The 15817-nt window shown below is 38.4% G+C and overlaps 2 protein-coding genes across 2 annotated transcripts in view; one reads left to right on the top strand and one right to left on the bottom strand.

Annotated features, from left to right (window-relative positions):
• LOC150087041 (vacuolar protein sorting-associated protein 26B-like) overlaps positions 1-6192 on the bottom strand; it is a 302718-nt gene extending 296526 nt beyond the window's left edge. The window contains exon 1 of the mRNA XM_090371779.1: positions 6067-6192. Within this exon, the coding sequence (XP_090227905.1) occupies positions 6067-6069 (3 nt within the window). The 5' untranslated portion in view covers positions 6070-6192. The remainder of the gene's footprint in view (positions 1-6066) is intronic.
• Positions 6193-14230: 8038 nt separating this feature from the next.
• The window catches only part of snf (U1 small nuclear ribonucleoprotein A snf), a 162060-nt gene continuing 160473 nt past the window's right edge, over positions 14231-15817 (top strand). The window contains exon 1 of the mRNA XM_090371777.1: positions 14231-14274. The gene's annotated coding sequence lies outside the window, so the exon portion shown is untranslated. The remainder of the gene's footprint in view (positions 14275-15817) is intronic.

Raw genomic sequence — 15817 nt, 5'->3', positions numbered from 1 at the left:
CGTTGATCTGGGGTTGCTGTTTCCCATATATAGTACTTTACATTTGTCAATCTTAAACTTCATTTTGCAACCTCTCAGCCCATCTGCTCAACCTTTCCAGATCCTGTTGCAGCAGCATAGCGTCAGTAGTGTCCTTAACAACCCTGCCAACCTTTGTATCGTCTGCAAACTTGGACATTAAGCTTGATATACCATCATCGATATCATTTATAAATTATAAATACAGAAAACAATAATGGACCCAACACTGAACCCTGAGGGACTCCACTAATAACATTAGTCCACGATGAGCAGTGTCCATTGATTACTACTCTGTCTTCTCCCCCTCAACCACCCCTTTATCCATAGTAGCAATTTGCCTCCAATGCCACACTGCTCCAATTTGTGCAGCAGTCTTCCATGTGCAACAATATCAAAAGCCTTTCTAAGATCCAAGTATATAATATCAAAGTTATTCCCTGCATCCAGTTCTTTTGTGACTGCATCATAGTATCGAATCAAAATGGTCAAGCAAGACTTCCCCTTAACAAAACCATGCTGTGTCCGAGCTATAACTGAAATCTTGTTATATCATTATATCATATACTTGGATTTCAGGAAAGCTTTGATACTGTTGCACAGAGGAGACTACCGTAAAAATTTGAACAGTGTAGCAAGTTGCTACAATGGATAAAAGGATGGTTCAGTGGGAGGAGACAGAGAGCGGTAATCAGTGGCCACTGCCCTTCGTGGAGCAAAGTTATTAGTGGAGTCCCCTAGGATTTGATGCTGGGCCCATTGTTGTTTTGTATAATTGATGAAGGTATATCAGGCTTAATGTCTAAGTTTGAAGAGGATACAAAAGTCAGCAGGGTTGTTAATTACAGTAATGACAGTATGCTACTGCAACAGGACCTAGAAAAGTTGGGCAGATGGGCTGAAAAGTGGCAAGTGAAGTTTAACATTGACAAATGCAAAGTACAACATACTGGTAGCAATAGCCCCAGAGAAATGTACCAAATATGTTGTACTACACTCGGTTAGTAGAGAATGAAAAAGACCTGGGGGTAATTGTACAGTCAGATATGAAGTTTTCTGGGAGTGCAGACAGGCAGCCAGAGCAGATTATGGGGTCTTATCAATGATATACAGTACTGCATACAGGACTGGAGGTTGCTATAACTGAGTGTACTCATTCCAATTACGAGGCCTCAATAGAGTCCCGTATTGTTATTTTTCGTCACAATTTAGAAAGGAGGTAATAGTTGCTAGAATGAGTACAGAGAAGGGCAATAAAACGAGTGAGGGGAAAAAAGGGCTACTCGTACCAAGAAAGGCTTAAGTAAATTGGGAAAGCATTTGTGCAGCTCCAGTCATTGGAGACGTCAGTGAAGATCTCCAAGGACTGGAGATAAGCAACTGTTTCCCCAATTCACAAAGGGGGATCGAAAGGTAACATGAGTAATTACTGACCTGTTAGTTTAACTTCTATTCCAGGGAAAATAATTGAGTCACTAGTTAGAAAAACACTGCAGGATCATCTACACAAGACTGCAGTTATAGTTCAGACACAGCATGGGTTTGTTAAGGGGAAGTCTTGTCTGACCAGAATGATTAGATACTGTGGTGTGGTCAAAAAGGAACTGGATGTAAAAAATAATTTTAATATCATATACTTGGATTTCGGGAAAACGTTTAATATTGTTGCACATGGAAGACTACTGTACAAGTTGGAGCAGTATAGCATTAAGGGCAAGTTGCTACAATGGATAAAAGGGTGGTCAAGTGGTACTCAATGGACACTGCTCTTCATGGACTAATGTTATTAGTGGAGTTCCCCAGGAGTCTGGTTGGGACCCATTGTTATTTTTTGTATTTATCAATGACATTGATAAAGGTACATCAGGCTTAATGTCCAAGTTTACAGACGATACAAAGGTTGGTAGGGTTGATAATGACAGTAAGGATGGTATGCTACTGCAAGAGGATTTAGAAAAGTTGAGCTGATGGGCTGAGGGGTAGCAACTGAAGTTTAACACTGACAACTGCAAAGTACTGCATATGAGTAACAGTAACACACAAGAGTAATATACCAACTGTGTGGTACATACAACAGTGTGGTAGTGGAGAATGAAGAATACCTGGGGTTAATTTTTCAGTCAGATATGAAGTTTTCTGAGCAGTGTAGACAAACTGCCAGGGCAGGTCATGGGGTCTTGTCAATCATATATAGGAATTTTGCTGGCAAGGATAAGGTGGTGATTAATCCCTTTATATTGGTCCTTGAGGTTGTCACAGACATTCTCTCAGATATGCCAGACAAGCTGCACTTGCTACCTGGGAGTCTAAAACGCTGATGGAACTGATATTTGGGTGACACTCAAGTCAAGTGGACCCAATTTCAGCGAAGTCTGGATGGTCTGCGACAGCCAAATCCTCTGCTTGCACCTTCACGATGGTGGGACTGTTAATATTCCTGGGTATAACCTCCATGCACAAGTACATGGTGGGTGACCACCATGTACTTGTGCATGTTCGTAAGAGCAACCCTTCGTTCCGTTCACTAACCTTGTTTCCCTTCTCTGTACTCGTTCCAGCAGCTCTACATCCTTCTTGAAATGAGGCCTCCAGACCTGTATACAGTATTCAAGGTGTGGCCTGACCATTGCCTTATACAAGGGAATAATCACCTCCTTATCCCTGCTAGAAAAATTCCTGTGTATCATTGACAAGACACCATGAGCTATTCTTGCACTGCTCAGAAAACTTCATATCTGCCTGCACAATTACCCCCAGGTCCTTTTCACCCCAGGTCCTTTTCATTCTCTACCACTGTCAGTGTAGTACCACAGAGTTGATACATTACTCTGGGGTTACTGTTTCCCATATGTAGTACTTTACATTTGTCAAACTTTATTTGCCACCTCTCAGTCCATCTGCTCAACCTTTCCAGATCCTGTTGCAGCAGCTTACTGTCAGTTGTGTCCTTAACAACCCTGCCAACCTTTGTATCGTCTGCAAACTTGGACATTAAGCTTGATATACCATCATCAATATCATTTATAAATACAGAAAACAACAATGGACCCAACACTGAACCCTGAGGGACTCCACTAATAAAATTAGTCCACAATGAGCAGTGTCCATTGATTACCACTCTGTCTTCTCCCCCTCAACCATCCCTTTATCCATAGCAGCAATTTGCCTCCAATGCCACACTGCTCCAATTTGTGCAGCAGTCTTCCATGTGCAAGTATCAAAAGCCTTTCTAAGATCCAAATATATAATATCAATGTTATTCCCTGCATCCAGTTCTTTTGTGACTGCATCATAGTATCCAATCAAATTGGTCAGGCAAGACTTTCCCTTAACAAAACCACGCTGTGTCCAAGCTATAACTGAAGTCTTGTCTAGATGTTCCTGCAGTGCTTCTTTAACCAGTGCCTCCATTAATTTTCCTGGAACAAAAGTTAAACTCACAGGTCTATAATTACTTGTATCAGTCTTTAATCCTCCTTTGTGAATTGGGGTCAATTTGCACATATCCAGTCTATGGGTACCTCCCCTTAGTCCAAAGAAGCTCTCATAATTATGGCTAAGTGTTTGCTTACTTCCTTTGCTGCCTCCTTTAATATAACTGGATAGATCCCATCCACCCCAGGTGCCATTTTTATGTTTATCCTCAACAATTTCTCAAAAATTGTTGAGGATAAACATAAAATTGATATGTTCAAATATGCATGCCATTTGAGAGATCTGCTCATGAAAGTAGATGAAAAGTTGTAAAAGCAAGAAGTGCTATAATCAGGAGTGTTATAACAGAAGTTTACTGTATATAAAGACATGTAGTAAAAGAGGTAAACAAATCTTTAGCTATAGCTGTGGGAGCATCTTTGAATTCAGAGAAAATACCTGTAGATTAGAGATGTGCATGTCACTCCTATTCACAAAGAAGTATGCAAGAACCCAGGGAAAATAAAAAATAATTGCAATCCTAACCTTGATAGGAATACATTTATATGGAAGGTATAACATGGATTTTTAATGTGGTAATGGATCTTGTCTGTCCAATCTGATTAGCTATTATAATTAGGCATATAAGGCCTTGAATGGATTGAGCAGGCTTAATGCTGAGGGGATTCTTCCTCTTGCTCAGATTACAAACCTGAGGGGGGGGGGGAGCATAGATTCAAACTGAGGAAAGGCAGTTGTAGAATAGATGTGCGGAAGTTTGTCTTTAGCCAGCAGTTAGTTGATTGCCAGAACAAACTTCCATCTGTTGTTGTGGAAGTTGATAGCTTAAATAAATTCAAGGAAGAACTAGGCAAACATTTGGAATGAATGGATCAGTGAAATGGGAAGCATTTTTTTTTTTGGCTGATGCTGCATAAGCTTGCTTTCTTGCATCATGTGTCTCTACTAATGCTAATGATGCAGTAACAAAAGAACTGGATGCATAAAATTATTTTGATATCATACACTGTTTTCATTGAAGCATATGACACTGTTCCAAATAAACGACTGCTCTACAAATTGCTATACAGGAAGGAATTTTGGCAGTATGGACAAAGAAGCTATCATCCCATTGTATAAGGAAAGTAAAACTTAAAAGTTAGGCCATACCTTAAGTCCTGTGTTCAGGTTTGGAGGTCTCATTTTAGGAATAATGTGGATCAGATAGTGAGAACAGATGCTGAGAAGAGCATAAAGTAAATGCCAATAGCATCCCTATCTTTCTCAAATAACACACATTAAAGAACACAAATTTAAACTGAAAACAAATGGTTGCAAATACATATGTGAAAACTTGCTTCCAGCCAGAAAATTATTGATTGTTGGAAAAAATGTCTATCTGATGTTTGGGAACTGGGCAATTTGAATAAATTGGAAGATGTAAAAGGTTACTGGAAAGGACTTATAGATGGGATTTATTTTTTGGATGATGCTGTATAAGTGTACTTCCTGGCATCACTTGCTACTACTAATATTAATAACAGAATGACAACTTTAAAAAGTTTTGAGTGATGAAATATGGAATATTTTATATAAATCATAATTAATAAAAAGAAATTGCAAATTCAAAAATATGTGAAAATTTTCTTTATAATAAAAACAAAAATGGAATTTAACAGATGCTGCCAGGGCAGTAGTATTTCCTTCAAGAGCAATTTCATGGAACATCCATGGCAATATGTATACATACTGAACTTTTGATTTTTTTTTTTTTTCGAGCCATTAGACATACTTGTTGTACTTCTGGTAATGAACTGCAATGTCATTTGATTTTTTTTTTTTTTTTTTTTATCAGTACTGGCATAAAATTTATAGAAATGTGTCAATGTATGCTTTTTCTGCCAGCTGATGGTCACTGCCCTTGTGTGGAAAGGTGTAAGGAAAATCATAATCACGACCAAATTATCGAGAAAATCGTCTTAAATAACCTTAAGATAATTTTAATAACTTTTTTAAAACCAAAATAAAGTAATCATACAAGAATACCTGCACTATTTAAATGAATAATGCAAGCCAATTAAAATCGAGATTTCCACTAGAGCGAACAAGTCATTTAACCCCTGTTTTGAATGCGCTGAGTTCAATTCCCGTCGTCTGATTAGTGATTTATGCTCACCCAAGAGGTGACATTAGCCCACCCCTGTCGGCGATACATAAGAATATTTTTCATCACACGACCCGAGTTTCTGAGTTCGTAAAATAAGTAAAACAAACCATATTGGGGGACATTTATAGTAAGATTTATTGATACCTCGTCGCCTAATATTCCTTGTCGCTTATTCCAAAACTGAACGCATCAAGGAACATTTATATGTCTGAACATGATAGAAAATTATACCAAAAGCTCTGCTTCCAAAAAATCGAAGCACCCAAATATATAAGTAGTAATTCTTAAGCAGATGAATACTGAACTACATGATCTTACATAAATAGTTTGCATTGATTCGTAAACCAAAACTGTTGCCACCGATTACAGTGAAACCACATTACACTGGAATTAACCTACGCTTCGACACATTAACATAAGTATTTAGATACATTAACATAGCAACAAACGATTTGAAAAATCCTCACCATTGTAACCAAATAATTACTGAATCACTTTCAGCGCAATCACTCAAAATAAATGAAGAAATAAACACAACAAGAGAAAAAAAAACATTAAACGATGCTTTGTACACAGAAAACACAGCACAGATATGACATTCAAGTAGGCGTATCACACATGATACAACCGCATGTCATCCACAGCTATAACGATAGACCTCTCAGCAATCACATTAAATTTCTTTCAAGTGGCTACTATTTTTTTAATGCAATGCCAAAAATCGTTCTATGAAAAATAATTAATCCTCATAACATTTAAGCAATATTCATATCTAACATTTTATATTAATAAAATGAACCGTTCTAATACAACAACTAAATCGCAGTACAAATTTCATTTGTTTCAGTTTGATTGCTGGGCTTCAGTGTAGAGCAGTGAAGAATTTCACTAGCTTTCTCTCACATCCAACGGAAATGTATTGGGTTTGATTATGGTAGCCGGCCCAAAATTAACAACTATTCTCTTCAGAAGAGAAAGATATGTTCGTGGGATATTTTCACTCAATGGCCGAGTTAGTCGGTATCACTGGTGGGCACTATTTGCACCTCTCTCGATGGAAATGCAGAAAAACTCCGAGTTCAATTAGTATTACTATTAATAGTGGCGAATGATGAAAGAAAGCAAGCTTATAGAGCAACAGCGAAAAAAAAATCCCAATTTACTTATACCACCCCTCCAATAGTAGACTAGATTTTCCATGCATTTATTTATTCAAACTATCAACTTCCACAACAATGGATGCAAAGTTATTCCAGCCATCAACCACCCGTTGGCTGAAAACAAACTTACACACATTTATAAGACAACCATTATTCTTCAGTTTGAATTTATGCTCCCTCATAGTCTGAGCAAGTGCAAGATTCCCATTACTGTTCAGTTTTCTAAAGCCAATATAAGCCTTATATCGGCTTTAGCACATATAAGACTTCAATCAGATCACCTCGAAGGTGACTAGTCTCCAGAAGCTGAAATTTGCTTAACTGAAGCCTTTCATGATAAGGGCACCCTTTGTTCCCTTCAACAATCTCTTTGTCCTTCTCTGTACTCGTTCCAGCTGCTCTACATCTATGCTAAAATCAGGCCTACAGTTGTGGAGGCAGTAGGCAACATTTGCCCTCACCTTATATAATGGAATAATCACCTCCTAATCCCTGCTAGCAAAATTCCTGTATGTCATTGACTAAACCCCATGAGCTTGTATCATCTGCACTCTGATGATATAACAGCCTCAGTATCAATTGTTCCACTATGACTCCCAGCAGTCCTGGAAATTCCCATTGCCTTGTTTCCAGGCTCCTGCTAAATTGTGTTTCAATAGAAGTAGTACAAGAATCACTTTTACCTCTGCCAGCGGTTACTGTTAATCTATTAGTTCGTGTATCCCCCCAAGGTAGCAGTTTCCGACCTCCCTAACTCTGCCTCGATAGCATTAGCAAATATTCTTGCACCCTTTCTATTTAAGTGTAGCCCATCCCTGTAGAAGCAGTCTCTCCTGCTAACAAGCACAGACCAGGCTGAGAAAAATTCTAGAATTGAGCTTTGCACAATCTCTCCAGGGCAGAATTGATCGACAAGGCTCTCATTATATACTTCCTCCTATGGTGTCTGCGTAGAATTGCAGACACTTTCAATTCAACCCTAACTCATGGCTTCTTTTCAGCATTGTCTTGTACTTGTTAAGTAATTCTGCCTGTCTCCTACTCTTAATATCATTAGTGATTTGAAAAAGTTAGAAATTGGTTTGAAAAGCCTAATAATTTCCGTGATTAATTCACGGAATGCTTTCCATTTAAAATTTATTGTTGGCAACATCATTAGAAGATCTCACTGCTGTAAACAATTTAAGAATTGTCTGAGAGCACTGTGGTTTTCTTAACGAAAGCAAACACCCGTTCCCTTTACCCTTGATGATAGTTACATCTTTCACTTAATACAATCAAAGCACAGTGCTCACTATCACCGAATAGTTCTTCTATCTGCAGATTCTTAATGCATGAAGAACCAATGCCAATAACCAGATCAATACTATTTCTCTCTCTGGTTGCCTGTATAACTTTCTACTCTACAAAAGAGTCATCCAATAAACCCACAAATGATTTGTAGTGTGCGAGTGACCAAAGCACAAATTTCCGCTCAACAGGGGGAAATTTCAAATCCTACATTATAAGACATTCTATTTGAATGACTTCCTCCATTCCTCTGTATGGTTTGTTTGTCTACTCTTCAGTCATAAGGTCTACAGCACATTTCTACTCTCATTTTTTGTTTTCCCATTCCTCATGACAGACCGACTGACTCAATATTGCACTGGTCAACCATGTCGACTTGATGTACGACTTTAGATTTAATACGCTTCTTAAATAAGATCATAACCCCCTCCTGCTTTCTCTCCCCTTTCTGTATTCATTGTAGATCCCATATTCAAATTTGGTATCCTTTATATCCGAGTGACGCCATGACTCAGCTGTCAATAAAATGTCTGCACTTGATGACTTAATTAATACTTAACTTCATCAAATTCATTTAATATGCTCCAAGCTTTTGTGTACATGCAAATGTTCTTACTCATAGTTTTTTTTTATGTGAACCCCAAACACGAGAGGTAGTAGAACCTATAGTACTTAGTACCGTGCTTGGGTTGGAGGTTGAAAAGACGAAAGAAGATATTTGTTGACATTGGACTTCAACTTCTGTAGATTGTAATTTTCACGAAATACGTATGAAGGAAGGTTTTTCCAGAAGACGGCAGTTCAATGAATAAATGAGGAAGATGAAAAGTTGGTTCTGTGGGTTTGAAGTTGGACAGTAAATGGATGTTGGCTGGTGGCGGCACGTGTTCGGACTGTTTTGAAAGAGAGAGCGGGAATTACAGAAGCCAATTCAGAAGAACAGTACCCATGGAAGTATCTGTAGAAGAGGCATGCAGCAGAAACAGTACGTCTATGAGAAAGCGAGTGGAGAGACTCTGTTAAAGATGAATCATTAATTAACCTAACTGCCCTCTTCTGAATGGAATCAAGAAGCCTGAGAGAGGTTTTGGGGGCCCCACCGCAGATGTGGAAACAATATTCCATGGCAGGGCGGATTTGTGATTATACAGAGTGAGCAGCTGTTTGGAAGAAAAGTAACGCCGAGAGCGAAAGAGAAAACCAACTTTTTTAGATGCAGAGGAAGCAGTATTTGTTATGTACTTTGCGACAAGAGAGATTGGAAGTCAGTGTAATCCCCAAAAGAGATATATCATTTTGCCTAGAAATCGGAGTGTCACTAAAGATAAGCATAGGAGCAGAAGAATCCTTTTTGTGAGATATAAGACAAGACTGAGTTTTAGAAGGGTTGAAATCAACTAAGTTGTATTTGCCCCACTGGAGAAATACCTGAAGATCGGCATTTAAGGAATTGGCAGCAGATTTTCGAGAGGTTGAAGCTGATTGAGCAGGACAAGGTTTCTCAAAATGGAAAGTGGAATGCAATGTGCTATCATCGGCAAAACTATGGATAGGATTTCCAGTCAATGGAAGAAGGTCATTAATATACAAGAGGAAAAGAGTGGGGGAAAGAACTGAACCTTGGGGGACACCGGCATTATTGGAGAAGTTAGAAGACAGAGCGTCATCAGCCACCACCTTCAGTGAGCGATCAGAGAGAAAACTGGATAACCAATTACTAAAAACCGTTCGCAAACCATAAGATGGAAGCTTGCTTAGAAGCTTTTATGCCAAACACGATCAAAAGACTTTGAGATGTCAAGAGCAACTACTTGTGTTTCACCGAATCGTTCCATTGAATTAGTCCATAAATGGGTAACATAAGCCAGAATATCACCAGTGGATCGACACTGACGGAATCCATACTGGCGATCGTTGATCAGATGGAAGGTTTCTAGGTAGTTTAAGAGTTGGCGGTTAATTGATTTCTCCATTACTTTAGAAAGAGTAGAAGTAATTGCAATGGGACGATAATTGGATGGGAGGGATTTGTCACCCTTTTTAGGAACTGGCTGGATATGAGCAAATTTCCAAGCAGAAGGAAAAACACCTTTGGAATAAGAAAGTGAAAAAAGGCGGCAAAGAATAGGAGTAAGTTCAGGAGCACCGGTTTTGAGAACAAGTTGGAGAAATACCATCAGGACCTGGAGCTTTTTTTAGCATCAAGATTTATCAAAATTCTTCTGATATCCTTTTGAAGGAAGACCAAAGGAGGCATTGAATGGAGCGTGTTGGGAATGGTCGGTCGTGTTTTACCAAGATCATTAATACATGAGCTGGAATTAAAATTGGGTGCTAGGAGCTTAATCCTTGGCTGAAGTGACAACAGAACCATCAGGTTTGGACAGAGGTGGGGGCAGAGATGGGCAAAAGTTGCGGCCAATAGCTTTGGCAAGAGAGTAGAATGCTCGGCTACCATTAGGGCAAGAAGTAAGTTTTCTACTCTTAGCCTGTTCAAACTCTAGTTTGGACTGATTAATAACTGCTTTACAATTGTTGCGAGCTTCGGTGTAGGCAAAAAATGAAACTGAAGAATTAGAAACAAGCCAATTACGATATGCAACATTTTTCTCTTGGACAGCCTTAGCACATTTATTGGAAAACCAAGGTTTAGATAAAGGACGAGATTTTAAATTGGAGTGTGGGGCAAAGGATTCCATTCCTGGAAGAATAATTTCACTGACAAGATCTGAGCAGACGTTGACATCAGAAGTTTCGAAACAGTAATCCGACCAAGGAAGAGAAGAAAATAAGTCTCGTAGGTCATCCCGTTTTGAATTCTTGTAATGCCAAACAACACGAGGTTGGGATTAGACATGAGATAAAGGTTCCATTGGAGAAGAGACAATCAACAAGTTATGATCTGAAGTGCCTAAAGGACCTGTCACTTCGACCGTGTACTTAGAAGGGTTTTTGTGAGGAAAAAGATCAACCGTATTGGCTGTATGATTAGGATTGTCCGGTATTCTTGGGGTAAATGAACAATCCGTGCTAGGTCATTAGTAATTGCAAAAGGCTGAGCATCTCGACCTGCTGGGTCGGTGTGACTAGAAAACGGAAGCCAGCTGGAGTTGTGAACATTAAAATCACCAAGGAAAATTACCTCACTGTTAGGAATGTTGGACTGGAGAAAGTCAAGTTGCAAAGATAGGAAGTCAAAGAGCTCCAAGTGATTAGTGGAGTTGGGAGAACGGTAGAGACAACAGATGAATTTGACACAATGTGGTAGAGAGATTTTGAGCTAGAGAAGATCAAAGAGAGGAGATTCCAAATTGCCAAGTCTGTGACTGGGAATGTCAGAACGGACATATGCACAAGTACCACCTTTGAGGGGAAAGGAATCATTCAGTGAATAATTTGGGCATCTAAGATGAGCAGTAGTTGAATCAACTGATAACTGAGATTCTGTCAGAAAAGTACATGGGGTTTGGCAGACTGCCATTGGAAATGGTCATCGTTGAGATTAGAATTGAGACCACGTATATTTGTGAAACGAATTAGGAAGTGCTTCGGAGGTTTAGATCTTTTCTCAGATAAGCTTGCTCTATTAGTTTGGCAATTCATGGTGTATTCAATAGTAAGGAAAAGTTGGTGTGACATGCTGTATGAAGAAATGAAATTTTTGGATATGGCGTACACGTGGTACGCCATATCCAAAAAATAGTAAGGAAAAGTTGGTGTGACATGCTGTATGAAGAAATGAAATTTTTGGATATGGCGTACACGTGGTAAGAATATACGCAGATCCTTGACATAACGTGGCCTCGACAATGGTCCCCGACACACACTACTCGTACTCCCTCCAGTCACTATCTGGCAGAGTAGAGGCAGCAAGATTGTACACTAGCTGACCTGGAAGCCTCCTAGAGAGTTACCAATAGGTTTGGTCCGGTGTACTAACTAGCGGCCAGCTTTCGAACAATGTTTTTGAGCTGTACCCTTGAAATGTAAGGAATATTGGAACTCGCCACGATGTTCATCATAACCTCAAAAGTCATCAATCATACTGCATGATGGAAGAGATGGGGAAGGGTTGACCAGAACGTAGCTCTAAAGACTAAACTTGGGTTCCACCACTTCAAGCCTCCAATAAGCAAAGTGGTGGTATTTCACCTGTTGATGAGAGTAATCTACCACCTAGTACTGCCTGGTAACACAGCGGGGCGGCATTCCTCCATGTGGTGTGGGCGCCACACCTCGACCCCTGCTTTGGTACTGAGCTAGTTAATGTTGTAATAATTTAGAGTAAAGTGTAGGAGAAATTATTATTATTATTATTAGCCATATGGTGCAAGGAAGCGCAAAGTTTGGCTGCACCAGACAAAAATATAAATATATATATTTCTGACCTACCTACCAGAGAGAGAGAGAGAGAGAGAGAGAGAGAGAGAGAGAGAGAGAGAGAGAGAGAGAGAGAGAGAGAGAGAGAGAGAGAGAGAGTCAAATGTGGAAGGGAATCACCAAGGAAGAAAAGAATGATGATATCCAGCTCAGGACCGTGCGTGTGTCAAGCGCATTCTCACCAAATGTGAGCCCCTGGGATTAATTGTTAAAGATCGAAATAGGCAAGGCACCTGGGTTGGATGGAATCTACCTGTCTATATTCGAGGAAGCAGCAAAGAAGATAAGCAAACCCTAGCTTTAATTATTAAAGCTTCATTGGACTCAGGGGATGTACCCATGGACTGGAGATATGCAAATGTGATCCTAATCCACAAAGGGGGATAAAAGGAAGACACAGTTGATTACAGACCTGTTAATTTAACTTCTGTTCCCGGGAAATTAATGGAGGTACTGGTTAAAGAAGTATTACATGATCATGTGTACAAACGTCCGTTATAGCTCAGACACAGAATGGTTTTGTTAAGGGAAGTCTTGTCTGTCCAATTTGATTGGATACTATGATGTGGTTACAAAGGAAATTGATGCAGAAAAAAACTTTGATGCACATGGAAGACTGCTGCACCAATTGGAGCATGTGGAATTTGAGGAAAATTGCTGCTATGGATAAAATGTTGGTTGAGTGGGAGACGACAGTAAGTTGTAATCAATGGACACTGCTCTTCGCGGACTAATATTAATAGGGGAGTTCCGTAGGGTTCAGTGTTGGGCCCTTTGTTATTTTCTGTATTTATTAATGATATTTATGATGGTATATCAGGCTTAATATCCACTTTTCCAGTCGACACGACGTTTGCGGGGCAGGGTTGTTAATGACACCAATAACATTAGGCTGCTGCAACAGCATCTAGAAAATTTGAGCAGATGGGCTGAGAGGTGGCAAATGAAGTTTAACATTGTGAAATTTAAGTACTATATATGGGAAGCAGTAACCACAGAGTAACGTATCAACTCTCGGACAGTGATAGAGAGTTAACAGGACCTGGGGGTAATTTTGCAGGCAGATATGAAGTTTTCTGAACACTGTAGACGGTCTACAAGGGCAGCTCATGGTGTGTTGTGAATGATATACAGGAATTTTTCCAGCACGGATAAGGGGTTGATAATCTGCTTGTATAAGGCAATGGTCAGCCCACACCTTGATAATGTATATAGTTCTGGAGGCCTTATTTTAAGAAGGATGTAGTGCTGTTGGAACGAGTGCACAGCAGGGCAGAAAGATTAGTGAATGGAACAAAGGGTTGCTCTTACGAAGAAAGGTTTGAATTTTGCAAATTAGTGTCTGGGGGCTAGGCATCTGCGAGGTGATCTGATTGAGGTGTTTAAAGTCTTGAATGGTCTGAGCATGGTGAATGCTGGTGGGATTCTTGTCTTGTTGGGAATAATCGCCTGAGAGGGCATAAATTCAAATTGAGGAAAGACATTTGTAGGATAGATTTTCGGATTTTTGCCTTTAGCTAGAGTGTGGTTGATTTCACTTTGTTTCTTGCATTCTGTGCCTTTTGTAATGCTAATGCTAATTATTCTTTCAAGAAGCAGCAAATATACTAAAGCATGAACTAAGTTTATAGATGCAGTACACTGATGAAGTCACATATTCTTAGTTATCAAAGAAAATATGTTTTTTTTTTTTACAGTTCAGTTATGTTATGCGTGCTTTTTAAAAAGTTTCATGCTACTTTTACTGTTAGGGGGCGTAATTTTCTGGCACCATATTGAAATCAGTGTTTGTTTTGTGTTGGGTTTCGTTCAATTTTTCTGGTGTATTTCTTATTTTTGTGCAGAGTAAGTTTATGTGTACATATATATTTTTGTTTTTAATTTTTTTTGCAACCGCAATAATATAATTTTATATAACTGAGAAGGAATCATTAGTATTAATTTTTTCCTGTGAAAAATAAATTTTTGTCATGCTTACTAAATTAACCGAAAATATTTGATTTAGTGGTTTTGATTTTTTTTTTCTTTTATTGTACAAGGTATGATGAAAAATATCGTTTGTTTCAAAACATTAATTTTATTCAATGATAAATATATACTTTAGTATAATCTGTAACACACTTGTTCTGTTGTGGCTTCGACTGATCAAAGTATTCATTAGGGCATTTTCGGAATGCTTTTAGGCAGTTCTTTGTGTTTGATTTGACTTAAATCTTTTTTATTTTAATTTGGGGAATAGCGAACAGCGGCATGGCGTCATATCAGAAGGATAAGTGGATGCTTCATGATTAGAATGTTTTCGTCGTTTACAAATTGCCAGACTGGTAAACTTAGGACAAGGTGTATTGCCCTAGTGAAGAATTTTGCATACTTGTAACTAGGGTGTATCGGTACATTTCATATCATTATTTCAATATGAAGGTGTGGGTGGAATCACTTTACATGCGTGTTATCATTCGGGTATTGAGAGTGTTGATGCTCAAGAAAGGATGTGATGCTTTCTTAAGCATTACATGCCACTACTTTTAATATGAATGTTAGCGATAATAAAACAAACTGTAAACACTGCCCCGCGATACTGCTGGACGAATGACAATTTCCAGTTTTTATACAATCAGTTAATTTCTACAGTATTTAATCAGAGTCAAATACAAGGCGAACAAAAAAAAGGCAACCCTTCGAACAGCCAATGAAGAGCATTAGATGCCTCGAACAGCCAATGAAGAGCATTAGATGCCTCGAACAGCCAATGAAGAGCATTAGAGCCATTGAACAGCATTAGGGGGCTGACAAAATTTAAAGATAAACAATTAAGCATGTATCTGCCTTTTAATATAAAATACCCCGAAACTGATCAAACGATAAAAATGAATAAGATTTATTGTAATGAATTAGGATAATATATGGAACTTTATAATAAAATTAATACACATTAGGGTAAATGTTTCATAATCTTATTAATTAATGATATTTAAATTTTAATTAAAACTTAAAAGTCATTATTAGTGTGGTTTGTAAAACAAACTATAAAAAAACAGAAAAACATAATTAAAAGCTGTTTAATAATTTTCAATCAACTGAACATTCTTAACAATTCAATTGAACAAAAGTACTAATGAAAAGCAAAGAATTAAGTGGTCATTTGTATAAAACTGAATCTTCATATCTCTGAAAGACTGAAAATCCAAATAGCAATGTATCCAGAGCAGCATGTGAAGGTGTTGCTTAAATTTCCTGATAGTGGGTAAATAAATATTATGTGGGGATGTAGTTTAAAGAAATACTGTTGACTAGTATTTGTAGGTGGTGAAAATCTTCAATGTTATAATTTAGACATGTTGGACAGACAACTTGGGTATTTGAGTCCTGCTAATATTCATAAAATTGG

The sequence above is a fragment of the Mastigoproctus giganteus genome, chromosome 4 (assembly GCF_048544385.1).
Source record: "Mastigoproctus giganteus isolate SK-2022 chromosome 4, ASM4854438v1, whole genome shotgun sequence".
In the NCBI taxonomy this organism is placed as follows: domain Eukaryota; kingdom Metazoa; phylum Arthropoda; class Arachnida; order Uropygi; family Thelyphonidae; genus Mastigoproctus; species Mastigoproctus giganteus.
The sequence above is the reverse complement of the archived record's forward strand: the minus strand, read 5'-3'. Positions and strand labels throughout refer to the sequence as shown.